At 29.3% G+C, this 24,544-nt stretch overlaps 1 protein-coding gene across 2 annotated transcripts; it reads left to right on the forward strand.

Moving 5' to 3' along the window:
* The first annotated feature begins 12,221 nt into the window (after positions 1 to 12,221).
* LOC111027940 (putative fatty acyl-CoA reductase CG5065) lies at positions 12,222 to 20,914 on the forward strand. Of its 2 annotated transcripts, XM_022306445.1 has the most exons (9): positions 12,222 to 12,373; positions 16,571 to 16,793; positions 16,889 to 17,128; positions 17,230 to 17,375; positions 17,734 to 17,843; positions 17,975 to 18,164; positions 19,186 to 19,467; positions 19,597 to 19,854; positions 20,285 to 20,378. In XM_022306445.1, the coding sequence occupies exons 2-9, from the start codon at positions 16,593 to 16,595 to the stop codon at positions 20,376 to 20,378; spliced, it is 1,521 nt and encodes a 506-aa protein (XP_022162137.1). In that variant the 5' UTR covers positions 12,222 to 12,373; positions 16,571 to 16,592. The 2 variants fall into 2 exon arrangements, with proteins under 2 accessions (XP_022162137.1, XP_022162136.1); XM_022306444.1 differs by lacking the exon at positions 12,222 to 12,373 and having other exon boundaries at positions 16,593 to 16,793; positions 20,285 to 20,914.
* Positions 20,915 to 24,544: the final 3,630 nt, after the last annotated feature.

The following is a 24,544-nucleotide window of genomic DNA, read 5'->3' on the forward strand; positions in this document are numbered from 1 at the left end:
TTAATTTTTTTTTAATTACATCAGTTTTATCAAAATTATAAAAAAAATATTAAACATTCGACTTCTCCAAAATATAACTAACGGTTGTTTTTAATTATTTTGAAATTTGACATACCAGAAAATATTTTCTGGAAATGTATCACATTTTCAATATGTTTTAATATTATGTTTGAATGTTTTTTATATATTGATATGCTATGTGGAAATGATCAAATAATATTAATTTAATTTTTAATTGAAAATGTTGTCCAATGTAAATAAACTAAAATATGTACTTATGAATTGCAGCTTCATATTATATTGGAAATATACTACTTGTTAATTTGTTTATTAATTATTTGTTTGTTTGTTTGTTACTAAAACAATCCTCACGTGGTTTTTATAATTTTACAGTAATTTAGTCTTGACATCAACAAATGAATTCCTTAATATGTTGATTACAATAGTTCTTTGTTGCAATAATATAACATTTATGTTTATTTTATTTAATTGCCATTTCAACAATGTTATCACTAAAAACTAATTTTGTCATTTGACATTTTATTTAAGAATATAACAACAACTAAAATATTAAATTACAAAATACTTTTTTTTAACAGTAAATATTTTCTTTTGTTATCTATTACCAGGTTATTATTATTTTAAGTTAGGTTCGCAATCATGGGCGGGTTGGTATGTCCTGCGTGTGTGCAGGTAGATAGTTTAAGAATAAATCCGTTATTGTTCAAAAACCGCTTTGCACCCCCGTTCTAATATATCATATTCTATATTTCACTATTGGCTACCACGCAGGTATTGTGGCATATTTAAATCCATACATACATTGCCAGAAAAAGTCATCAAGTCCTGTGCACTTCCAATGCAAGAGCTCAAATCGATAAATCGATTTAATTGATATGCAATAACAAAATATTAATGGATTCCGCTTCATTTTAAATTATCAAGACCATCTTACGAAATTCGTGTTACTTAGAGCTTTATCGAGTAAACGTTTGGAAGAGATCGCACATAATTTGTTGGATATTTACATTTTTTATTGGTATTAATGTATTTATATTTGTATTATGTACCCAAAATGATTTTCTTAAACACAAGTATACGAGATCTCAACTTGTGCCATGCAAAGAAATTTGGCTTGATCTCAAAACCCTGCTTGAACTATCTAAAGTAAAAGAGATAACACTTCAAGAAGCAGCAGGATGTAGTAGTCTTATAAGTACATAAGACTATCAAAGATGTCACGGTGAGATGAAGTGTAAAACAAATAAATTCACCTATCGAGTAGTTAGGAAATTATGCAATTCGAAATGTCATAGTTTGCATTATCATCGGAAAATAAATAATAATATAACAATATTTAAATACAAATAACATGATTAACTAATATTATTTGAAATTAACGTAAATCCTTAGTAATTAACATTATAAACCTTGTAAAATATTCATTATTATCTATTAGCGTTAATTGCTAGTTAATAACGTTAATATAAATTTAACATATTTTACTGTAACGTTGATATACCTATCAGTTATATAACTGGTATAGCACGCTATTCGTGGGTAAAATAAATAAAGTATTCATACTCATACAAATATTACTATATGAGTTCTAGTATTAACAACAAGTTACAACAACCCGTTGTTTATTGTACACCAACATAAATATTACCCAACTACAATTAACTATTTTGATAAGTAGCCGAAATGTTGTTCAGAGTAATTATTGTTTTGATATTATATTATTATAAGCGAATTTGGAAGTTTGGAACAATATGTTAATTTTAGCATTCGCATTCGTTTGTGTGAAAAATAATTTAAAAACCTACTAACACATTTTGATCACAGATATAGAAGAAACCACTACATCGATTTGCCAAATAAGTGAGTACCTAAACATACTTAGTATAATACATTTTTTTTCTATCCATCACTTTGAGTAAGTAACATTATATTTTACATTAGGTAAATCAAACAATTCTATTAACCGATTATTTATAATATAGGCCTATGTAATTATATGTGTTATTGAACTATGATTTGTAAAGGATGCGTGCGCATTATAAGACTTACGTAATAGAATGTATTCATATGTATATTATGGTCTTCTAAAGTGGTTTTTTGTTGAGTGGTATATGAGTGATACAACTATATAGGTTTGAAGTTGTTTCGGTCTAAAAAATATAGTATTTAATTTCGGCAATAAATTATGATTATCAATTTATCATAATCAACTAATATTTTTGTTAATAACCCGTTCGACCGTTATAGTTTTCAACTTAACATTTTGTATGGTATAGTACAATTAATACTAAATTTACATATAAAAGCAAGAGATAGTAAAATACATTATCCTATTTTTATTAACATAGATACTAAGAATGTTTGATAAAATGTATAAAAAGATTTTTAAGTCATCATAAACTGGTTTGGTAACCCAAATTCTAGAACATAACTGGTTCTCAGTATTCTTAGTAATATCTGGTATTTCGTGTTTTCATTCAGACCCTATGTATTCATCTGTTAATTATATTTTACAATAGCAATGTTATTTATTAATTTATTATACATGAAAGCAAAAAAAACATGTAATGTTTAAAATGTCTTATACTTATACAATCACTACGATAGTCACTAGTCAATGATCACAATAAAACATAAAATTAAAAAGCAGGAAAGTGGATTTCGATATGCTGTACAGTAGATTCCAAGTGGGTCACTGTAATGAATGGTGTTAAATTTGAATTCAATGATCCCAAATGATTGTATACGAAAAACGATTCTGAGCGAAAACGGTCTGTCAGCCTATAATATTACTTAGTACCTATATTAATTAATGATGTATTATGATTAGAGTAATTTATTTTACTATTAGACATTTAAGCACTAGTACTACAGTAGGTTAAATTTATTTTTGGCGATAAAATCGCATTTTAAAAGTCATTGTGTGATGGTATAAAATATAATAATATAGCCTTGAAGTTTTAAGTATCCACGAATAATATTTTTAAATAACAACAAAATTAATTAAATCATTATTCTTGGTTATTTAATATGTGATTTCGTCCAAATTCGAACATAAAATAAATATAAAGAAACTTTGTTTGTTTATTTTTAGGTTTTTTTGTTACAGAACAACCACTAACCACTAATCCACTAACGTGGAACCTTGTTTTACATGTTCAAACCTTACCTATAAAAGTTGAACATTTTATACATTTTTAACAACCTGCAAAATAATTTGTGAATTTTCATTTTGATAAATGTTGTCAAAATGTTTACTTAAAATTCCTATAAAAAAAAAATTGTACACATGTATTTTGAATGATTTTCGACTGATGTCATAAAAATATATCAGGAACCTTGTATTAAATTTTCAATATTTTTGACTCAACAAATACATTTTATTGACATTTATAGAAAAAACTAAAATAATTGGAAACTGAAAATGTCTGTAAACAGCTCAAAACAAGTCAACAATTTTGTAACGACATTCATTTGTATCCAAAATTTCATAAGCCAATAACTAGATAATATAATAGTCAAAATATTTTTAAAATTATATTGTATACAGAAAATACTACAATTAACATTAAATGAACTTTTCATGTATATGTATATATTTTTACGGTCATTTAGTTTAGAGTTACACCAAAAATCAAAATCGATTTTGTCGAAAACCGGTTTCGCGCAAAAATTCCCGCTTTTCCTAATTTGGAAAACAACTGGGAATTTTAAATTTTGATCTCCCCTATGCACCAACTAGATTCACTTTCCCGCCAAACAAAATACTGAAGTTGAAAATCGAAACATTATTTCGACTACTTACACAGACACAAAAAATAGAAATAATAAAACACACATCATTGTAAAATCAATACATTCATCGCTTCGCTCAGAATCTAAAATCACTCTTCATCGTTATGACGTTATGTTATTAAATTAATACAAAAAATATTATATTTTAGAAATATTACTTACTCGTAAAACCATCATTTATTAAAACATCTGTTGCAAATTGAATAAAATCATACAAATATCGTTGACAAAAATGAATAATGGTGATATTATAGTGAAAAATGATATGAACTTTGAAAATATGATTATACACTGAGTCAATGTTTTTAATACTTTTAAATTTAACTACAAATCTACAGTATAATTCTTAAATAAATTATTTTATTATTATTATTCACTTAATTAGGCCTTAACAACTAAAATCATTAGCCTAAAAGTTTAACAAATATAATCACATTATTTTACAATCCTTACAATAATTTTAATTCTATGGAGAGTACATTATGTTGAACATTATTAAGGAATTGATAATAACAATTGTGTGAAATTAATTTTGATGATAGACCGATGTCGGTGAAAAACTAAAGTTAGTTCCTGGGTTATCCTTCTCTAGTGCTTGTTTCATAGTGAATAGGTTCCCATGAATTTGTCTGGAGCTGTTGAACTTAGGAAATCTAATATGATATGTTTCATAGGTTTCATTGTCACAGAGTTTGCAGATAGTCATCTTTTGTTGTGAGGATCAAGCGTATTAAACAGGAGTGTCCAATCCTAGTCCTTGTGATAACTACTTTTTCATGTCTAGATGAGGGAGAGGAGGATTTCCAAGTGGCGATTGATGTTTTGATTTCTTTAGGTTTATTTATGTTTTGAGTCTCCTCCCACACGTCTTGCTAGTGTAATGACTTTTAGTTAAAGTCTTTTAGACTGTTGATTTTTATGAGTACCTACATCCTGAAATTTTATTTTGTTTGTTCTTACCAAGCTAGGTGGTACTACTGCTTCCTTTTGCTGCCTTACCAGCTAGTTCGTTACCAATGTGCCAGAGTGCGAGGAAGACCCATAAAAATTCAATTTTTTTTCTCGAGTGTGATAATATTTCTTGAATGGCTTGGTTTTTAAGAGCAAAGAGTGCACTGAGAGTCACTAATGATGAGTATTTCTTCGGACACTAAAGTATATTATTATGTAGGTACAATAAAGTTATAACACAATATGTTCGACGCCACGTATCATGGCATACTACTAAAGGTAATATAAAAATTTTGTTTTTTAATTGTATCCCCTAGATGAAAACTGCTATAAATAAAAAATAATGTTCTTAAAAAAGAGCAATAAAAACTCTGAAATAAAAAAATATCATTGTTGTACTCTGAAATAAGTAAAAAAAAACACTGTTGAAACAACATTTGTAACTTTTTACGAAAAGAATGATTTTGCCAAGTGGATATGCTACGTTATATTAGGTATTATGTATTTTACATTTCCGACTAAAATCATTCTCTACATTTAACTTTTGACTATTTTTTGCTTTCAATGATAGTATCTCAAAAATAAAATCAATGATCGTTTCTTTTGTCTAGTTGAAAGCTACATCATTATGCGATTAAGTATAATATTTACGTACACAATGTACATTGAATCATAGGTATGCTAATTAAACAACGAAATAGATCAGGAAATGTATAAAATATATACGTAGTAATAAAACATGTTTAACGTAATATTTTTTAAATACAAATTATAATATAATAACTATACTCGATAGCAGAGGTGGTTCTACGATTATTTTATAGTGGGTACTATTTTGACAATAATGCTCTTTAATTACTTATCACGAACAACTTCGAAGTAAAAAACTAATGTAATCTATTCTTTGGTATTATACGGTCTACAATGAATACGTTTAGTTCTAAGTGATAAGTAATGATAACTGATCTCTAAGTATAAGTTCTATATGTGGAATGGTGTGGGCTTCAGTTCCAAAGCAACCCTACCCCCCTCCATAGGCTCACCACTGCTCAACAGTTATAAATTGGTACTCGGCTTTTATTGCCTCAAGCTTTTTTGAATACTTAATTAATTTAATTTAATCTTGTGACCGTTTCTATATTGTTTAGAAAATATGATTATCGAATTAAAACTGTTTTGATAAAAATAGTTTGATACAAAATGTATACATTTTGAAAATAAAGTTATGTATAAAAAAAATGTAAAGAAAATATAGTTTATTCTATTAAACATTTTTTTTGCTTTTAAATCTGTGGAGGATTTAATAAATTATAAATATTACGTAATAATGTATATTGCTTATACAAAAAAACTGCTGTATATAAATCTAAAATATTAATAATATACAATCAATTTTAATACAGTTATATTATTCTTAGCACATGTCATGAATACCCATCCGGTAAATTTAATGTTATAAGTCATGTTTCGAATAACAGTTATTCATGGTACATACGGACATAATATTATATTATACGTTCGAGTAGACGCGTTTCGGCGATTCGATAATACTAATAACAGCGCTGTCTGTAGTAGCCCGAAGGGTATTATATTATTATCACATGTGTAAAAGACTACAACTATCGGGGAAGCCGTGTTATTAAAAATCAAACGACCTCCACCAAAAGAATTAACGGGCATCTAATATTAATATTGACCTATTAAAAAAAAAAGAAATTAATTAAATCCCGAAAACATTATGCCATGCTTGCTATAATGTTCTCTGTGAGCGCGTTTATAGCTGCTGATCAATAACTTTCCGATCTATAAATCGATACTCTAAAAAGGTGCCTACTAGATATCATCGGCATTATAGGATGCCATTCAGCTTGTTGCACAATTAAAACACCGAACGATACAGAAACCCGACGGTTTATGATTATACAACGTTACCGATAGTGTTTTCGTCATGAAATCGATAACGGGTCAATTAACTCTGATATTGACCCAGAGTGGCTCCAACAAGTGTTGGTGTTGCGGAAGCACGCGTCACGTTTGTACGCTGCAGACAGAGAGATAATAATATAACGCCGTGTGACGCTCGAGGACGTCACATCGATTTGTCATAATAATAATAGTAATAATAGTATTATATATTATAGTCGTCTGTCTGTCGTGAGCACGAAACATCGAAGCAAATTAACTTTTCTTGAGATTAGCCGCACCATGCTGCGGGCTCTCCGTAGGTCGACGTTAGCCGAGTTAATTGACGTATTTTAAAATTTGACAACCGGGTCATTGTCCGTGATTTGGAGACGAGTTTCATTATTATTTTTTTTTTTAATCTGACAGCGATGGGTACTTACAGTTATGTGATAGATGTATCAAAAAAACTGATAACTTAGAGCCATATAAGTTTATTATAGGCATCGAAAAATATGTTAATCAACGCCAAAATAAAACATTCCTTATTGTTAATACCTATATAATAATTATATTATTATTATCATCATTATTATACAATATATACCTACACAATATACTTTAATTTTAACATTTTGGTTAGTCATTTATACAATCATTTATAATGAAATAATAATTATATCGACTAAAACATGAATCATAATGAGACAATCCAACGGGATCTTAAATATTGTTATCACCTTTCATCTAATCTAATTAAAAAACATCTGTAAACATTAAAACATATACGGCCTAAAAATATAAAAATAATATAGTAACAACTCTGGAAGGCCAATAATGCCTCCTTGTTTGTCTGTTTAGTTTACATAACATAGATGAGGGTTTACGTGTATATTTAGTGTTTATGCAACTTGCGATAACAATGTGTAGTGTTTTCATTTGATAGACGTTTTTTTTCGGAATGCTGGTTTAGATTCTTTGGCCCGTGTTTATTTTGACAACGCAAGCTACAATGATAAATAAAAATAATAAAACGTGCATAAGAAAATAATTATCATTTAATATGACATTAATTGACAAAGAATAAAAAGTATTAATTTGAGAACAATATTCAAACATATGAAATGTGTATATTAATTTCGTTATTAAAATATTCAACTTTTATTTTAATACCTACCATAATAAGTCAAATCTGGGTTGCTGCGTTTTATAGCAGACATTATTTTGTAAATTGCTTATAACTTAAACCACAACACGCAGAACTCAAATTATAAAGTGCACAATAGTATCTATATTGGATTATAGTTATACTGGAATGATTCTAATAATTATAATTAGAAATTTATTTCAAAATTAGATTTAAGTATTAATGAAAATATTTCGTGGGTGCTGAAATCTTATTTTTTCAATTAGTCATATTAGTTATTATAGTCGTTACACAATAAGTAGCATCGCTTCCCCTCACCCTCATCTCCAATGCCATCATTCAATTAACACATGTTAATTTATATGTAAATATAAATATTTATTTATAAACATAAAATTAGATGTAATTATTTATCATAAATAGCTTAAATTACAAAGGTACTGATTTCTAAATTAGTGAAACTAACTGTTCTAAGTGAACTCAAGCAATCTCTACAAAAAAAAAATACGAAATATCATAATTCAAGTAAAATTATTGATTAGTAATAAATGACAAATTATTTTGAAGAGTTGTAAAATAATATTATTTTTTTTTGATAGGTGTACTGATATGTGTACCTCTGTATAAAAGTAAGCGTATACCTACTACCTAATTGGCAATTATTTTATAAACACAGTTATCTTCAAAACTGTACCTAACATTTATTTTATTTTATTATCAGTCAGAACCAAGAAATATAATGAGTAATGACCTAGCATTGACGCATTACTCTCGCAGTAAGTTGTTGAAGTATAAAGAGAAAGAAAACAATTTCGAGTGAAAGAGCACTACATTATCCAACAGTCAAAAAGTTAGGTATAAAACTATGAAAAATATTTCTTTGAATTTTTTTTTAAATTTCTTTCTATCATCACTAGGCAGACAATTGTAATAACATTAATGATAACACTATTACATTAAAACATAACTTAGTTGTATCTCATCTATTAATTCTGTAATAATGATACGATAATAATATTTATATTAACTATTGAGGTGTTATATTTTGTGATAAAATGTAAAAAAATACACCAGAGATGGTACAGGTAAATATTCCTATTATCAATATTCATATTGATTTGAACATTTTTAAATAGGTGTCAGATAAAAATACCCATGACTGATAGTGATCAGTAAGGTTTTCAACATAATGTTTATTACCTAATATTGCAAGCGTATACGAGTATACAAGTAAGTTTTATAGGTACCTATATTTTCACTTAACTTGATACTAATTACTAATTATAATGTAATATGTTATAAATCAGTTATTATTTGTTAAGTCTTAAAATTTTCTATTTTTTAGGTATAATACATTAATACCTACCTATATTATTTTGTGCATGACGCCATGGTATGTTTACTGGTATGAAGTAAAATTAAATAAAAATGTGTATGTGTTGTTCATAGGTACATTATTAAGAAATGAACAAAACAAATTCTTAAGTAATTAATACATCAATATAGTGGTTGAATTGCTTTTAAATTATAAGTAGGTACCTATAAATGTATTAACTAATATAATGCTAATTTCAAATTTATGTTAATGGACAATTATCAAAGATAAATGTAAATAAAAAGTAATCTATGTTTAGATTTATATTTGTACCACTTAAGTAAAATATTATACAAAAAAAAAAATGAAGCTTATAAAAATAATAATTTGTGAGGTAATATTAAATTAATTTTAGGTTCCAAATTATAATTGTGAACCAAGGGTCGACCAAATTTAGCCACATAGGAATAATCACGGAAGTCTACCTGTAATACTGTAATAGTTTACCGTACAGTTCTATACCTATTGACTATTAAGCTATATACCCACAGCGTTTGTTATATTGTGGTAAGTCTCGTTAATTTGTTTATGGCAGAGGTATTTTAGCAATTGCATATTTGTTTTACGCAATCGTAATAAAGGCCAACTAGATACAAATTTGTTTCATGTTACGACAAATCAAAATCTGTAATTTTATGTTGCATGTATGGGTGTTTTTGTTTTTTGAGGATTCTTTCTTTATTTTTATTTTTTGATAATGTTTATCATCAAAACGACAGTCCATTACCTATTATATAATTTTAAAGGCACCCACACACTTCCACGTGTGCACAAGTAACACCACGTATATACAGAAAAAGAAATGACAAATTAATTAACAAATCAATCAAGTTTATCAATCAATCATTGTAATTGACTATTTCCTTATCAATAAAAATAAAAGTTACTTTCATTTAGACAAAAAAAAAGTTTTTATTTGTTAAGCAATAGTATGGACTATATTATTTAAATTAAGTAATTGTATTTTCTTATTAATTTAAATGCTATTTATTTTATTAATATTTATTAATTAAACATTAAAAAAAATATATATATATACTTATAAGCAGTGATGGTAAAGCGGATGTATGGGAGAGGAGCCATCCCCATGACCTTTTTTCAATATTTATAATAACTTAGATGTAGATGTAAAACGGCAACCAAAAATTAAATTGTTTAATGATCATGTACCTATGTTAAAAATTAACCATATTCTTTCTCTTTCTCCTCCTCCTCCTCCTCCTTCTCCTTCTCCCAATTACAATATAATTTGATCACCACTGAATTTAGGTGCATATTTTAGGGTTTATGAGCAGTGCACACATGCGCTATTGCATATCTAGTGTTATTTTTTGTCCCTTTCCCTGCATATAGAACATAATAATAAACATCATTTCGATGATGAATGCATAATAATATTAATATAATAGTTACCTGCCTATCATAATTAGTGCATATGCGAGTTTGCCTGCGGAATGCAGACCGGATAGTTGTAACCGAAACCGTTCCAAAAACAAAACCGTTCTCGTCGTGCACAGAACGCGAACCGCGATGGCGTGTACACGAAATAATATTATGTTTATACTAAATGTACCTGAACGCGAGTTGTGTTTACACGTCGCATGACCTCAACGTCCTTAACAATGATCCGCCGCGACCGTCCAGGGAAAAATAAGTAGGTCTCTGTCGGCGGCCATCGCAGACGGAACCGCTTTTCTCGTTAAGTGGGGCATCGCACACAATAACTCGACCGTCGACCGGTCGGCGGTCACCGTCGTATAATATTATTAAATTATTATTGTTGCCGAGCCTCTCGTCGCGTACGAGTGTGACGTTAATATTATGTATTGATGATACATCCGACTACCCGAAACGCCGCCGCGCGAACGCCCACCCGAATGCAAGATATTATATTCTTCAATATTATATATATAACCGGTAATCGGTACGATACGGTACCGCGGTATACAATCGAAAAAGTAACACGGTCGTTATACCGTCTCCGGGCTGCGTTTTCCTCAGCTCCGAATAATTATAACAGTCTATCGACTCGAGAGATCGTAATTCTTTCCCGTCGTCCAATTCCTCGTTTATGTTACTCGTATTATACACACCTTAAACGGCCAGTACACGATCAATCAAAACCCGTCAGCAAAATGTATCAAAATGGTTTTGATATTTCCAATATAACAAATACACGGTCAATATTTATTTAGCGATTGTGTATGTTTATCTTTATAGGTAATATTACACACCGTATTTCCCCGCAGGCTCCTCAAACCGACCGCGTGTCTGCGTTAGCATGCATATAGGTTGGGTACTTGGGTGGGTTCTGTATACAGGGTGGGATTGCAACAGGCGGTTTGATCAAGTTCGTTGTTTTCTATCGTTCATAAAATATCACAAGTTCAAATAACGGCGGTTATAATTGTCACGCTGGTTTCGTAGTTTTTAATGGCTGCTGTGCATGCGGTCATCGTCGATATCTGAACTGAAAGAATCCGCGAGTTCCGGGACGTATATAATATTATAACAACATCTCAGTTGAACATCGTTAATTTTTTCGCCCCCAGAGTGCGTCTGATCTGGTTGACAATTATTAACAACAATAATAATAATATTATGCGTTCGTAGTTTTTTGTGTGTGGGAAAAAAAAATTCCAGACCGATTACATTACTCATTACTTCTGCAGAGCGCTTGTACGTCGAAACTATACTGTTCCCGACAATTAGATTTTATTCCGGACCGCAGTATTATAATAATAGTATATTTCTATTATTATTATTATTATTATTATTATTATTATCATTACAATCGTATTCGTCGTGCATATACACCGCGGTCGCTTGGGGAGAGGGGTCGGATATTGTGTGTCAGTACGACAGTACGTACATAACGGTCCGTACCATTTCCAACGACCAAGTTCAAGTGTGAGCACCGAACACCGCCAGAGGCTGATAACGTGTAAAAAAAAGCATACACCTCTTCCGACCAACTCACCCATCGTTGCCGTCCGGTTAGCACTATATCGATCAATTTGACTACCAGCGCGGTAGTCTCTCACCTGCAGCGACGAGGGCTGTGTCCGGCGGTTTTGTTGGTTTTCCCCGAGTGATGATTAATCTTAACACGCGTATTTAAGTTCGATTTATTTTTTGGAACACCGTCAAGCATCGACACTCGTGGACAATTTCGGCACACAGTAAGAGTGATTTTATTATAATAATTATTCTGGCTATAACATTAATTGATACAGTGTTGTTGAAACCATTGTTTCGGGTGTTTTATTAGTACTTTAAAGACAGTTAAACAAATCCATTTCGCGATTTAATACGTATAAGTCAAAGGTCAATATTCAATTTTTTCGCTTCTTAAGATTCTTGATATGTTTTAATTTAACACAAGTTATTCAAGAACTTAAATATTTAATTTTATATTCTTAAATTAATATAGTTAATATTTGGCATTCATTTTTATGAAATAATTTAGTATTGTCTTATTTTTGTCACTGTGATATTATAAAAGAAATTGTAAGCACAATAAATAATAATGTAAAAATATAATATTTTAAAATTATTCTCCTTTAATGAATTTAAACAAAAAGTTATTACTTTAGTACTACAAATGTATTTTACAATAATTAAAACAAATTGTATCAATTAAATGTTATTTAGATATTAATTATCTATTTAAAGTCTTTTTAAATTTATGTTTTAGTATTATCAAATAGCATATACTTATTAGGTAGTGAAAAGGGGCATTGGATAAATATTTATTTAAATATATTTAATATGATAAAATAGAATTATAAAAAAGTGTAACAGTAATTTAAATCAAGGTTCATAACCTCGTTCCACCTCTAAGGACAAGGTTTTTATCGAAAATTAATTGGTTTTCTATTAGACGATCATGCGTGTAAGCAGATAGTTTTGATATTATAAATAAAGTGACTGTAAACCACGTATGTGTTATGTTTTTATTCCGGATGCATTACTATTCTAGGCCTAGTGGGTTCTTTGAACTTCAATCCATTCGGATCAAATGATATGACTCATTGAGGACAAGAGAAAATATTTGAAACGGTAAAATCGTTAGTACGAAGTGCACCGATATAACTTTCTCGAGGGGAAAATGTAAAAATCTAGTACTTAGCTTAACTCCAAGAAAAAATGACACACAACTGTTAAACTCAGTTATTTTTCGTTATGTTATTGATGACACACAATAATTGCATTTAGCTGCAGACGAGAATTACGATAGGCATTACACACGAATCGCTTTAAGAGAGAGAGAGAGAGAGAGAGATAGTTTGATAAGTATCCAAAAGTAATCCGTTGCCATTAGTCGCAACCGACCTACAATTAATCGATTAAACCTGTGGGATAGAGTTTCTTAGCCTCTATCTGGTTTAGCCCTTTGTTGTAAAAGATATAGTAGCAAATAACTTTTGCGTTTAATGTCAGTCCATTCGTTTCGGGTAAAACGCACTTTTTACAGCTCCGCCTTCCGCCCGGAGAGATTTGCACGCTCTTCACATATAAAGACATAGAGTTATCGAGTTATTTATATCCAGATGGGTGGGTATAACTACATATAGGTGCACAGGACGATTATTTAAGTGCACAGGTACCTATCATTAAAACACTTACGTGCATGCTTTCTACGTTTGTATATTTATTTCATTTATTATTATTTTTATTCGACGCGTGCCTGCTTTTTATTGTGAGAATAGTTCGGATTTTTTTTAATATGACCGGGGTATAATAACAATACTATTGTTGAACCGTATATTTCCTACCACTATGATATTATGTGTAGGTATGTAAGTTATACAAGACGTGTTATGAGCAAAGTTTGTCAATTCCGTTGAAATATGAACACACAACACCGCCACTGCCATTTGAAGTTTTATTATTAATAAGCAGCAACGCTCATAATATTGTTGTGTCGACATGTGAGAACGTAGCCATATTAAAACACAGACATGCTTAGGTACCAACAACATATACGATTTACTAGAGTCTAGAATACAATATTATTTTGAAATTGATTTCTTTTTAGTATAAGTACATAACTTTTCGGTATACTTGTCCAGTAGTCCATATATCAAAAAAAACATATTGTACTCGGCAAAAATCGAATCGAAAGTTTTAAAAACGATTTCTATAATGTGTGCAGCACAATTTTATTTTTAGCTATAAAGTAAATACCAAATCCATAGTTTATGCAACACACTTAAAACCAAACAGAAATTAATAAAAAGTATCTTCACATGAATTTACATCCATCTAATAAAGGTTATAATAAATACATTGTAATAATTACATTACATGTAGGTATTGAGAATAACTATAAAATTATTATCGGCTATAAGAGCCTGCATGAGTATAATATAATAGAATATTTAAACTTATAAACTATGACATTGTGTAAACAAAACTCTGAATATGTACAAAGCATCATATTGTAAAGTAAGTAATACATTTTTAAACTCAGTGATTATTCTCTTTATTTATTCACTCTTGAACAATTGAAAGGTTCCTTATTTCTAAGATGTCTACATATAATCTAATAGAAATCATCTCTACTTATATATTCTAGAAAACTTTTCTCGGTAATAATGCTTACTTCGTGTTGACTCTCATTATACCTAAACTAATTTTTAAAGTTGAACTTATTCTAAACCCAAAGAGAACTTTTATTGAATTTTAAAATTAACATATTCATAAATGTAACTAGGTATATTATTCTAGCAAAGCCCTTAAAAATACTAAATATTTTTTAACTATTTTTTTTAAGTTTTATCATCTGTAGATTGCATGTTATTTCATTTAAATAATATTTTTACTAATATAATATAATTTTATATGAATCATTATAAATTGTATAATGATTTAATATTGTATTGTTTTAATAAAACGATATACATTACTAAAATAAACTAAACTTTCAAAAATGTTTTTCATTTTAATACATAAAATTAATTTTAAAAAGTTGGTGAATGAATTCTTGAATAATATGCCTGCACCGTAAACAATTAAGTTGTATTATATTCTCATGTTTATACTTTATATATTATTTATTTTACCTATTTTTATAGCAAGACTAAACACAGGTTAGGTTAGATCTCTATTATTGAACGTCCTTTATTATAAACTTAAAAATATTCTTACTCATTGTTAAATCATTTGTTTCAATATCTCCTGAGTTACTTTTGTATGAATTAAAACTATTATATTAAGTTATAAGTTATAAATAATAATTTAAACACATTTTGGTATTTATTAAACCCGTATTTTCTAATGTATCCAACATTGGTAGTGATCAATTATTAATAATAATATCGGTAAGTGATTCGCGTATAGTTAAATATAGCCTACAGGGACAGTATTTTTTTATTTTATTTTTCATTTGAATAAACGTTCTTAGGACTTAAGTAGAGCAGAGTAATATAATATTATCTTAAAATTAATACAATACAATTCAATAGATTATTAAAGTAGAAAAAATAACGGTTAAATTAAATACTAGCAAATTAAGTTAAGTCAATTAATAAAATAATGACAGACCTAGACACATATTGCATTCTCATTAAACATTAAAATATATTGAGTATTAGTTGACTAAGAAACAAAGTTTAGAAGGATAGAATTGTTTCAAATTAAACAAATCAAAATTAATCATTGCAATACGCAATTCTCTGACTATTCGATCAATGGGGTTACTGAAACCATAGGATGTAAGATGAAATGGGTCTTCAAATGTGGGACAAAATCGTGATTTATATAGAGAAACATGAAAATCAGGTACTAACGCAGATGGATTAAGTAATATATTATCATTTTTAATTTATATAAATGATTTATTGCATTTGGATAATATAGATTATAGTAATATATATTATCATTTGCAGATGATGCTGTATGACGTTTTTATAATTAAACTAATGTGGACATTTGTTATAACTTAGGGCTATCGTCACTCAAAAATTTACCATAAATAGTGTAGTTAATGATAATAAAAAGTACAAATCGGTATTTATTCCATTTGCCCTATCAAATTCAAACACATCACCAGATAAAATTATAATTTAACAAACATTTAAAATAGGCAACTCACATTAAAATGGTAATAATGAAGATAAAGAGAAGCTTTTATATTTTTAAAGAGTTATGTGATATTTCTAGTCTAAGAATTATTTAGTTTGCATATAATTTCAATCTATGATAATTTTACGGATCTCATAAAAATATAACACCTATAATTTATATCTCCTAACAACGCAATTGCACAAACGTCAACAATACTTTGGCCAAACACAATATTAGGACTAGTTTATTTAAAATTGTTTTCTATAGGGCTTGAATACATTTATATTTTGTTTATTTACTTTTTTTAGTAACGATTATATTTTCCCAAAAATGGCTGAAATACAATCAAACATCCAAGAGTTTTTTAAAAACAAATCCGTCTTCGTCACCGGAGGTACAGGGTTTCTTGGTAAGCTGATCGTCAACAAATTGATTAGATCATGCCCTCAGATCAACCACATCTATCTGCTAGTAAGGGACAAAAAAGGAAAAAATGCGCACGAAAGGCTAGAGGACATGTTCAATATGCCGGTACGTTTTATACTTGTATATGATTATATGTAATATTTTTATTTCATAAATAGTTTTAAACAAATTCAACGCGATATCGATTTACAAAACTTTAGATATTTAAAGACATGGATGTATCAACATTGAAGAAAATCAGTGCACTCAGAGGTGACTGTAGCCAAGCAGATTTGGGACTATCTGCCGAAGACCTAAATACGTTAATCAAAGAAGTAAATGTCATATTTCACAGTGCAGCTACCGTTCGATTTGACGAACGCCTTGACATTGCCATCGGAATAAACGTAATCGGTGCCAGAGAAATCATAAAACTAGCTCACAAAGTCGAAAATCTAGAGGTAATGATTAAATATTTTTAAAAGTGTATTATTTATGTAGTCACTTTTTCTTCGACTATCTATTTACGAATTGCAAAAACAAATAGTCTTATTTTTTTTAGTCGTATTTGCATGTCTCGACGGCCTTCTCCAACTGTCATAATAAACGTATAGAAGAAAAGTTTTATAATCTGCCATATAACTATGAAAAACTCATACATCTTTATAAGACAAAAAGTTCAAATATACTCGAAAAAATGAAACCTTTGTAAGTATTAAAATTCTACCTATACTCTCCACTATTTTGTGTACCTGCTCGATTTTTTTTTTTGTACACACAAATTAAGCATAATTAAATTTGTAGTAGATGAATTATACATTTATTTAATCTTGTTGAATTGTCTAAATTCGTTTAACGTTCATCTACATGTTTCCAAATCAGTTATCAGTATAATAACAACATAATCGTCGTCGGTCAAAAATATGACAATGTTGTAATATCATTAAAGTTTTTTTTTTCACTATAAGAATATTGTCATACAATAATGTTTCTGTTTCTGAACATAATTTAAACCTGTCGAGCACAAAGATACCCTAATACAATATTATTGCCTTCATAAATCTAGCCTGTTGGGACCCATGCCAAATACTTACGTCATGACGAAAGCGGCTGCCGAACAACTGATCAAACGTGAAGCCAAGGGTCTGCCCGTCACGATAGTCCGTCCGGCAATCGGTAGGCACCTACCTATACTTATTTAAAAATGACGAGAAAAAGCGTCATTTTCTTAATATAATATATAATGTTATGTATACGCAATAGGCGATTGTTGTAATTGTTTGTTTTTTTATTTTTCACAACCACAGTGATAGCGACCGCCAACGAACCTCTGCCGGGTTGGATCGACAATTTGTACGGGCCGACGGGCATCGTGACTGGCGTGATGACGGGCATAATAAAATCGCTGCCATGCGACGTAAACGTTGTCACGGATCTGGTGCCTGCCGATTTGACTGTGAACGCGCTAATAGCCGCGTCCTGGGACACACACGTCAGGTACGACACATGAGAGCGGTCCTTTGCGACGACGCTATTACATTACCTATTAAATTCGTATGATAATATAGTCCCTAACCTATGTCTCTCGCCGACGTGTGCGGCTTAAACTAATGGTGGAAAGGCCGAGTGATGTGACACCCTCAATTTGATCGAAATCGAGGTTTTAACAAGGGTGTAGCTAGAAATATTATCGGAGGGGGGGGACCAAGTGTATTTTTAAATTTTTACCACAATTTAAAATTTTGTTAAACATTTATATATTAATTGTTGGCTACGGGCGGGGGAGACAATAACCATCACCCCCCCCCCCTCCAACCTCTTATATACGCAAATGCGTCTTAACTTACAACGATAAAACAAAATATGTAAACACATGTTTTTTCAAATTAACGTAACTTTCTAAACATTTTTTTTTCAATCCAAATTTCATGTTTATTTCATTAAAGAACTACACTATAACCACATGGAGTAGCTACATTATGGTCAAGTGCGATGTAACTATGTAAACCACAATGTAGGTATCCCACAATAACTGTAAACGGTTCCAGTCAACTAATGTAACCATCACTGTAACCCTAAATTGTTTTGTAATGTACAATACCACAGTTAACGTAATTCTAAGAACCTCATAAAGTCATAACTATTAATGCCGAATTATTTAAAATATAAATCCCGATAAAATAACCTTTAACTTTCTTCACGCTTTGAAACATTACCATTAAAAAAAATAATTTCTCACTTTTAATTGCATAATTATTTAATAAAACACTTGTTTAACGATTTACCAATCAAATTTTACCTTCCTTGCATATTTTTTAACAAAACTATTAATATGTCAGTCTCTCCTGTAAAATTTCATTTTTGTGTAAACATCTCTTGCTTCCCGCCATTGAATTATATTACTATATATTTAAGTATAATAAACGAATACAACTATTTTCACGAATAAACAATATTATTATTTCGTTGTGGTTATGTTTTCTACCCATTATTAATTATATTCGTGCTTTTCTCGTAGACACTGCAGTGCCAGGCCGATCGAATCGATGGGCAATCACTACACGGACGACCCTCGCATCTACAATTTCGTGTCGTCGCCCGAAAACCCATTGACTTGGGGAATATTTTCGACAACCCTGATGTACTACATCTTGCATCGGCCCACGGCTAAAGCAATGTGGTATCCGACGTTGATAATGAACTCGTCGACGTTTTTACACAAGCTCACCGTACTGGTATTGCATTATTTGCCAGCGTTCCTGTTGGATTTAGTGTTCATTTGCACGGGAAATAAACTCAGGTTTGTGGGCTTTGGTTTTTCCTTCCTTGAAAGCGGTTAGTAGGGCATGCGCACCTACCTGAAGCAATATAATATCCGAGTTAATCCTAACCGGAAATATAATATAATAAATTATGTATACTATTTTAGATTGGTCGAACAATACAAGAAAATAGGAAAATTCACTGACATATTGGAATACTTTTCCACGAGGGAATGGATATTCTGTAATAAAAACGTACAAGGCTTATGGAACAGCTTAAACAATGACGACAAAACACTGTTTCCGTTCGATATCAAAAAAATGCATTGGGAAGAGTACTTGGATACGTACCACAAAGGGATAATGACATTCTTGCTCAAAGAAGGACCGGACAAGTTACCGGAGGCCAGGAAACGTCTTCATGGGTATAACTTTTCTAATAATCTATAATATAAACTTAGTATGGCTACAATAGAGCATCAGACTGTACTACCCACAGCCTACATTATACAGTCGTACTTATGTAAAAATAAATTGACACCATCTCCAAACTTTTATTCTTTCCGGTATCTAAAGTAGAAAGTGAACTTTGTCGTGTTTTTTTCACGATCGAACTAACACGATTGAACTCTGTAGGAGCTTAATCAATTTAATACATGGTAACCTTTAACTTTTTCTTGCAACGCGAATAGAGAATACAATTCTACGTAAGATAAAATTGATAATATTGACCCTATATCGATAATCGATATCCATCACAATACCTCACTGTGTCCTAACTCGTAGTCTATAATTGTTTTGTAAATAACAATTGACGATTCCAATTAAAATCATTGTTTCATGTTTGTTTTTTAGTTTATATATCTGCCATATGATCTTCAAAGGCGCTGTCTACATTGGACTTATGATGCTGTTATGGGTGATTTTAAAAAGAATTTTTTTGGCTTAGTTGTGACTTACTTGCGTGTATATACTACATGGCTCCATGGAAGCTTAGATTCAATTTTAATCACATTAAACATATAGCTACCATGAAGTACAAGATTCCGTAAATATGTTTTACTATAGTTGTTATCCTTTTTTGACAAATCAAACAAACCATTACCTATTTTATTTTGTGTACCTTAATTAGTTGTATGTTATATTTTTTTTATAGAATTTATTTATAATTTTTTTTTTACTGTAAATTTCATACCTTTCTAAATCGAATTATATTCATAATTTAAGGAGTTCCTGATAATTAATCAAGTGTTTACATTAGATAGTAAATGTACAATATTATGTGTTAAGTAGGTAGTAATGTAAACATTTTATTACATTTAATTTATACATACATATATTTATATTTGATAGCTAAAAATGTATTATTATTTAAGATTATTTCATAGTGAATAATAATTTAATAAGCAAAAATGTAATAGCATACAATATGCTGAAACATTTTCATTTTAATAAATGAAAAAAATTATTTATTGTTTTAAATTATTTTTAAATTAAAAATTGCTTAAAAAGAACAATTATTTTAAGTTTATATGTGTAATATGTATATTAGTATTTTATTAATTAATACCTATATTTAAAAATCGCAAGCAATTTAGTTAAAACAAAAGTAGGTACCTATAGAATTCAAAATAATTAAATGAATGCTAGTTGGCATTATTATTATTTATTGTAATACACATCTGAGTTTAATTTATTACATATAAATGTCTACAATAACTTTCAATATCTCATAATAGATTGTTGTTACTTTTTAGTTCTAAAAATTCATAATTAAATATAGTAGTTATAACATATAGTTTATAAGTTTCTACTAAACACACTTGTATTATTTTTAAAAAAATTAAAAAAATTAAAATAAAATTGAACAATAATCATACAACTATAAAATTATACAAAACAATAAACATCGTATAATATTAGTGTATAATACGGTTTTAAAAATGGTTGTAAAATATTTTTTATATTTTCAATTATATCGTGAATCCCCTAATTTAAGTTTACGCCACCCTGAAGAGAAAAACTTACGTAACCTATAGAAGGTATTATATTTATTTATTCTGTTTCTTGTGGGTAGAGCACTAGAAAGTATTATGTAATATATAAAGTTCCTATGGAAAAAAAAATTATTTATTAACTGTATAACAAACTATAGAGTATGAACAAATGATTATTTTTTGAACACAATAGGCCGCCCAGAGGCTAGACACCTTCACATAAATTAATTTTTTTTGTATACCTACAATATTAATATATTTGTTGAATATGATATATTTTTATTTAACTTAAGCCAAATCTCAAGACTCCCCGAAAGTTGGAAGCAGTTAGTAAATTTATATTTATTGTACAAGTATTTTCTGTCTTTTCTTCTCAAATCAGTAATAACCAAAATTTCATTAACACAACTTTAATAAAAGGCAAGACAAAAGTAAATTAAACGAATCGTTAAATATTGTGCGTTTCATCTATTCTCTTGTATTAAGAAAAACAATTTCAAGAAAACATTTCTTGTTGATTAGATGAAGACAAAAATAGAATAATATTTTTTACAACGGTTCAGAATCGTTTGTGTGAAGCGACATTTTAACCCCAAGATACTAAGTACAAGTGACAAGTCTTGCCCTAATTAATTTTATCAAATGTATACACAATCCGTGGATTTATTGAGAGAAGAGAATAACAAAATATCTATTTTCCTTTAGTATTTAAGTTTTTAGTTTACTAATTTCTATTTTTCTTTTTAACATATTATGAAAATGAATTATTTTAAAAACATAGTGTGCCAGAGATCCAGAGATCCAGATTATAGTGGGTTTTCAATGAATAGATTTTAATAGGTTTTAATAGGTTTTTATTTTAATAGGTTTTCAAGACGATTTCCAATAGTTATTAATATTTACTATAAGAGTGCTTTATTTAAGCAAAAACTATAAAAGTGCACACAATTCGTGTCTCAAAGACTAATTATGGTAAAGTAGTGCTCACAATGCGTGACTAAGTACCCTCTGTGATTTTCCGGGGGTTTTTCGCCTCAATTATATATTACTCACAATCCATATTATATTAGTTACAAATTTATTTCAAATTCCAAATTCAATTTTTGATAATATTCTTAAAGCGAATTTTGAAAATAATTTAATGATTCACTATGTGAACTCTGTAGTTCAATAGGGATTTAAAACGTTATTTATAACGGAAAAAAAATTCAAAAATAAAAATTTAGATGTGTTTTATTTATAAATTTGTTTACTAAAGGGCCGATGATAATAACAAATAATCACACAGCAGTACCTGCAATTATTAGAGTCTGCGTACGCCTATGACCACTATGATATAAATCATTTTGCTGCATTCCGGGCTTCCTTATAAGTGGTTCCTGATCCGTTGTATTGGACCGGCTCGTATGTTTTGCAGGTATCATTTGGGTGTAGACGTCAAAGCAAATTATGACTGCGCGTAACATCCGTAAATGGCAACTTAATTTATGACCATCGAGTACCTTTACTGGGTAAAAATAATACTGAGTATTAATTTGCCACTCTACTATACGCTAGTCGCTGATTAAAAATGTGTTTTCATCATTAAAAACTGAAGGTTTGCTTCTATATTAAAATTAAAAATTGAAAATATATTTTGTAATTCTTAAAAACTTATTTAAATAACGTTTTTTCAATTTTAATTTTTATCTTTATTCATACTGCATAAACCAATTTATAATTTTTACGGGCTAGTTGGAATATTTCCGAGGGTTGGCACGTCTATACTATACTAATACTGTGTACCTAGTACGTATGTGTCAATGGATATAATGAACTGTTTTGTCACCCATTTGTCGAGTTTATTTTTTATTTTTTTTTTATCTTAATATTAAAAAAAAACCGGTCTCCTTAGAAAATACTATTGACCGGAAAAATCAGAGACTTCATACAAATAACAACACATGTGCTGAACAGTTAATTCAAATGTTTTAATATTTTATTGTTGGAATAAACCTAACTTTATAAATTATATGTATACCTACAAGTAGATAATATAAATATTTTTGCTCCAAGAAGTAGTACTTATATATTTTGCTCCTACTTATATATAAATAGAAAGATTAATAAATCACAAATGGGGAGTGTCAAGCAGTTTCTCCAGTCATCAAATTTTAGTAGTATTTATTCTTAGAAAACATTTACCAAAGACAAGATATAAAACAAATGTTTTAATTCTCTTTCGAAAGTGAGGTTTTCGACGAAATATATTGCCTCGCGGTGGCGTTTTAAATCCACCCCAGCGTATGTACACGGCTGTCGGCTACACACATAAACCACGCGGATTACAAATTACCGCTACATAAATGTGTGGATAAATAAAAAACTTCGATCAATGAACTCGCGTGACACATTGGATTTTTAACCTCGTCTTGAACAAGTACGGAACATAATCATATTATCTTAAATTAAAAATAAACATTTACAATAATTGAATACATGTCTATAAAAAATTGTTTATTATAATGATATTATTCTAGTCCCACAATAATCTTATTACAAACACTTGTGAGTCTCAGATTGAATAATGTCCTAATCCAGCCTAGTAACACACTCTATACTCTATAGTACAGTGTCTATACCTAGTCTCTGTGAATTAATCTTCAGAAAATAACACTCATTTACATATTAACCACACACATACACAACAAATATTATGGATGCAAGATTTAAGAACAAATTAAAATCAAACGTTTTTAACCGCTGGGTGTTTGACCCATTGACTATAGTGCCATGTTGTCCATACAGCTTTCATTGATTTATTAATTAATATTGTACTAGTTGTATTAACTCAAAGGATGCGTTCTTTATAGAAAGATATTTATACTGATTTATCCATGTTTGTCAGATATTTACATATCTAACTATATAAGGTGTCAAAAACACGTTGTTGAATTTGAAAAATTCAATACTATGGAAAAAAAAAATTATAACGTGATCTAAAGGGAACAAAAGTTTAGGGCATCTGCAGTCTGCACTAAACAATATTATTCTTTTGCAACCTAACAATCTCAAAGCATTTGAGAGTCTACGTTTTGCATTTCTTTGGAACGTTGTTCGAAACTTTGAACTCTTGGTA

Source organism: Myzus persicae, unplaced genomic scaffold (genome assembly GCF_001856785.1).
Source record: "Myzus persicae strain clone G006 unplaced genomic scaffold, MPER_G0061.0, whole genome shotgun sequence".
Taxonomy (NCBI): Eukaryota; Metazoa; Arthropoda; class Insecta; order Hemiptera; family Aphididae; genus Myzus; species Myzus persicae.

What these genes read in the sequence shown, in the direction of transcription:
- LOC111027940 (XM_022306445.1), top strand. Translation starts at nt 16,593, where the DNA reads ATGGCTGAAATACAATCAAACATCCAAGAGTTTTTTAAAAACAAATCC. An exon ending in AGGACATGTTCAATATGCCG is followed by an intron (nt 16,794 to 16,888) that starts GTACGTTTTATA and finishes ACAAAACTTTAG; the next exon opens with ATATTTAAAGACATGGATGT. An exon ending in GATAGTCCGTCCGGCAATCG is followed by an intron (nt 17,844 to 17,974) that starts GTAGGCACCTAC and finishes TCACAACCACAG; the next exon opens with TGATAGCGACCGCCAACGAA.